This window comes from Alligator sinensis, unplaced genomic scaffold, assembly GCF_000455745.1.
Source record: "Alligator sinensis unplaced genomic scaffold, ASM45574v1 scaffold541_1, whole genome shotgun sequence".
NCBI classification, from domain to species: Eukaryota; Metazoa; Chordata; order Crocodylia; family Alligatoridae; genus Alligator; species Alligator sinensis.
Window position 1 is genome coordinate 494,810 of NW_005842602.1, and position 4,941 is coordinate 499,750.

General features: G+C 44.1%; 1 protein-coding gene across 5 annotated transcripts in view; it reads right to left on the bottom strand.

Annotated features, from left to right (window-relative positions):
• The window catches only part of MSH3 (mutS homolog 3), a 224,735-nt gene that overhangs the window by 152,083 nt on the left and 67,711 nt on the right, over positions 1 to 4,941 (bottom strand). For all 5 annotated transcript variants that reach the window (XR_003096101.1, XR_003096102.1, XM_025214756.1 and 2 more), the window contains one exon: positions 749 to 861. Coding sequence is in view for 3 of the 5 variants with exons in the window: in XM_025214756.1 (XP_025070541.1) it covers positions 749 to 861 (113 nt within the window). In the remaining 2 variants the exon portion in view is untranslated. The remainder of the gene's footprint in view (positions 1 to 748; positions 862 to 4,941) is intronic.

Genomic DNA, 4,941 nt, shown 5'->3' on the forward strand with positions numbered 1-4,941 from the left:
CCCCACGCAGGAGGGCAAGCAGAGGCTGCTGGCACTGCCGGCCCGCCCCTGCCTTGTCCCCTGCCTGCTTCAAGCCAGCCTCCTGCCCTGCCCGGCCTGGTCCCACAGCAAGGCGGCGCCTGCTCCCTCAGCCAGTCTCCCCCCAGGTGTTGCAGCTCTCCGGGCTCGGTCTCAAGGCCCCGAGGGGGCTGCTTCTCACGTGCTGCGGGGGACGGGAGGAGCCCGGTCAGGTCTGCACCAGCCAACAGAAGCGGTGGCAGAGCCATGTGCCGCTCGGGATGGGACGAGCCTGCACTAGTCAGTCCTGAGTGGCACATGGCTCCGCTGCCGCTTCTGTTGCCCAGTGCAGACCCGGCCAGCCTCCTCCCATCCCCAGCAGCACATGGGAAGCCGGCTTCAGCTGCATGCTGCTTTTCCTGGCCGGTGCTGACCTGGTTCTGCCCAGGTGGGTCCTGCAGCACCATGTCAACCCGAGCATGGCACCGGCAGGCCGGATGGGCCTCTAACATAATCATACAGATTTTTTTTGTGGTAGCAAATATAAGCAAGAATGAAAAAGGCTAATAAAGCAAATACATTAACTGAAAGTTTTTATAAAAGATCATGTTCACAGTTATGGGAGAAAAATGAACATTTATGCAGAACATAATAAAAGGATAAAGAAATACCACAGAGCAACTGGTTCTTTATTTGTCCTTATAAAAGCTAACTAGGAATATCAATTTCAAATACTTTCTGAATGATGTACCTGTGATGTCAAGCGCTTCTCTTGCATAAAAATCAGTAATCAGCTGGAAAGCATGGCTGTATTCAAAATGAATGTTTTGCATTCTTTCTATTCGAATTCGGTCATCATGTAAACTGTAGAAAAAAGAAAAAGAAAAGAAAAATCACTTCTTGGTTTTCAATTCTTAAATGCCCTTTTAAAGAAGACTAAAGGAAGCTCCCATTTTCAGAGCACTTGATTTTCTTTCCATTCTTTTCACGGTTAAGGAGCTAATGGATAAAGATTTCCCTCCATAGAATACATACTCCATGTTATTAATGCACTATTCCCAGATGTGATTACATAAAATGATTCCTTCTTATTTCATACACCAATTGTTTGAGAGTTTCTGAAACTGTATCTGCTGAACTAGAGATGAAAATCAATGTTCACTATCTTTTGCCTCTATTAGCCCTGCAGAGTTGACACCATTAGGATGGATCTGTGGTTAAATCTATGGGCCTCTACTCCCATCATTCTCCTCCTTCATCTGCTTGGGCTTCTGACACCAACTCTTTCCCCCACACTTGAAATTCTGCACCACTGGCATTCATAATGCTGTCTTCTTGTGATTTTTCCTACTTCTCCAGTTATTCAGTCAGTGTCTTTTTGATGCGCTTCCCTCTTAAATGCTAATCAGCCCTGCGCTTCTCTCTCTCTACTCCCACCCTTTATTTCCCTGAACAACAAGTATAGTTTCCAAAGAAAAACTGATCTGTACTTCCTTGAAAATTACCATTCAGTAATCTCTCTAGAGGTGTTGTAATTGGTATTTCCCCCTGCTCACACTTTGAGAACCACATCTGTCAGTCTCTAGAAACAAGAGAATCACCAGCTTTCTCAAGCTCCCTACTGGTAAAATAACTTCCATAGACAATGTAATTCAATTCTACTTTCCTAAATTACACAAGAATGTAGGACTGAGGGGGACCTCCTGGGTCACTGAATGTAATCCTCTAATATCCAAGGGAATGTGGTTATATACATCCTTTCATGAATTTATCAAGCTTTATCTTGAAATCAGGCAGGGTTTTTACCTGAAGTGATCCTGCTGGAAGACTGTTTAAAATCTTACTCCTTGGATAGTCAGAGACATTTTGATTTTTAACTTAATTTTATTTAAGACAAATTTTCACTCATTTGTCCTTGTGTCCTTTATCTTAAATTGTTCTTATCCCTCTATAACGCTTACCCTAGAATATACCTGCATGCAATATGTTATCATTTTGCTATCGTAAGCAAATCACCACAGTATCCTATTTTGCACTTGTTAAGTGACTTCTCCCTTTATTGAATGATCAAAATTGAACACGGTATTTTACATGTTACTTTATCAGTGCCTTGTACTATATCTGTAATACTCAGAATTATAAAAAGTAGGGCTGGAAGGGACCTTGGGAGGCACTAGTCTAGCCCCCTGTTCAAGACAGGATCATCTCTGATTAAACCATTCCAGTTAAAAGTCTGTCTAATCAGATTTTGAAAATGTCCAAGGATGGAGAGTCTACAACCTCTCTAGGTAACCTTTTCCAATACTTACCCATGTGCATAGTAAGAAAATTCTTCCTAATATCCAACCTAAATTTCGCCTGCTGCAACTTGAAGCCACAGATCCTACACAGTCCTGCCCCACGCAGCCCAGGAAACAGTCTGTCTCCTTCCCTCTATAATCACCCTTCAGATGATTTGAAGACTTACCAAATCTCCCACTCAGTCTTCTCTTCTCCAGATTAAATCACCCTAGCTCTTTCAGCCTATCTTCATAAATCATGGTTTCCCTCACCCCTAATCATTTCTGTTGTTCTAAACTGGACTTTTTCTAATCCAGCCACATCTTTCTTGAAGTGTGGGGCTCAAAACCAGACACAGTATTCTAGATAAGGCATCTCCAAAAAGAGCAGAAGTATCACTTGCTAATCAAGGGAAGTAATCCTCCTACCAATACAACCTAGTATGCTACTGGTCTTTTTTGCAACAAGATCACACTGTTGGCTTATACTCAGCTAGTGGTTAACAGTAACCCCCACATCCTTCTCTGCAGGATTTCAGCCTAACCTATTATTCCCCAGGCTGTATTAGTGTATGCTATTATTCTCTTCCAAGAGCAGGACCTTGAATTTGTTGAATTTAATCTGACTGATTGTGGACCATTCTCCAGTTTTTTTCAGGTCACTGTAAACCCTAACTGTTACAAAATCATAGAAAATTAGGGTTGGAAGGGACCTCAGGAGGTCATCTAGTCCAACCCCCTTCCCAAATCAGGACCTTCCCCAACTAGATCATCCCAGACATTCTGTCTTCTAGAGTGTCTGCAACGCCATCCAATTTGGTGCCATCCACAAGTGTACTAAGTATGCACTCAATCCCATCATTCATATCATTAATGAAGATGTTGAACAATACCAGACCCAGGACAGATCCCTGGGGAACTCAACTTGATACCTCCTTTCAGCTAGACTTCGAGCCATTAATGACTACTTGTTAAGCATTATTATCCAATCAGTTTTGTATTCACCTTACAGTATTTCTGTCTATCTGTATTTCTTTAGTTTATTAATAAGAATGTCATGGGAGATTGTGTCAAAAGCCTTGCTAAAATCAAGGTACATCACATCTACTTCTTTCTTCCTGTCACCTTGTCACAGAATGAAATTAAGTTGATCAGGCATGACTTGCTCTTATGGAATCCATGCTGGCTGTTCCTGATACTTCCTTAACTCTACTCAAAATATCTTGTCTAAGATCACATTGGTTACACATAGCTACATCACATCAGTGGCATCAGTGGCTCAGTCTTCTAGCATTAAACTAATACACGTGTATTTTTCCATCTGTTATCTTCTACCAGATGAGCTCATAGCCTCCAGCAGAACTTAAGTCTTTTGCATTTTTATGTTCTTAATTTCCCTCATATTTCTTTACTTCAGTCCTCAAACTCAGGCACTTCCTCCATTATCCTGTTCTGATCCTCTCTGTATTGATGAGCCCTTTCAACTTTGGGTTAAAACAATTTAGTAGAGTAGTCCAACTTTAAGCCCCTAGGGGGATCATATACCTTGGGGGCTGCACCAACTGAACCACAGAACACCAGGCCATACAGACACTACTGCTCAACTGCACAGACCCACAAATACAATCCCTTCCCTCCCCACAGCCCCACTGCAATGTGTGGGTGCACAAGCATGATTTCCCATGTCCACTGCTGCAACATGTGCCCTTGCAGGCACCCCCCACCTTTGAACCATGCAGGTGCTATTCCTCACACACCACCTCATTCCCTCGCCTCTCATGTGTGGACCCTACTCAGCCTCAGCTCCTGGTGTTGTGTTACACTGTCTGACCTCTCTGAATTGGAGGCTAGAAGTGCTAGCTGGAAAAGGGAGGGAGAACCAGAGACTCATGCTGCTGTTGCAGCCAGAGTGATGGAGGGAATAGTAACCAGGCAGAAGCCAGAGGGCTGCAACTTAACCCCTTGTAGGCAACATGTGACCCATGGACCACCAGTGGGACAACCCTGTACTTGGGATCACCAATGAAAATGTTAAACAAAATGAGTGCCCTAAACTAGACTTTTAAAAATTCTACTAGTGACCTCTAATTCCAGCTCCACTCTGAATAATGCATTTGTCTCAATGGTGAGCTGGATCTGTGAATTCTCTATGGCAGTGTTTCCCAACCTTTTTCACCCCCACAGCACACTTACCTAAATAAATAAGCACCGCAGCACACTGGATGTGCGGGACAGGGGGGAAGAGGGTGGCATGCGTCCAGCCAGGCACCGGATGGCATTTTGGGCTGGAGCCACGCTCCCCGTCTGTCTGTCCTCAGCACTAGCAGGCGGGGAGCATGGCTCCAGCCCAAAATGCTGCAGCACACCTGGACATGCCTGACAGTACACCAGTGTGCTGTGCCACACCAGTTGGGAAATGCTGCTCTATGGTATAGTTCATGTATGCACACATCCAGAACTATATCCATCTCTTTATTTGCCTTTTTTCTAATGAGAAAAAAATGCTCAAAAACAGGTAAGAATATTTTCTTTTGCCCCTAAGGCAAATGTTATTTCTACCTTAATCTTACAGACAGCTCCAGAGAGCAAGGTAAAAATCAAGTGCTTATGGTTACAGTCAAGGCCGTCCCGGGGGGGGGGGGGGGGGGGGGGTCAAGGGGGCCAC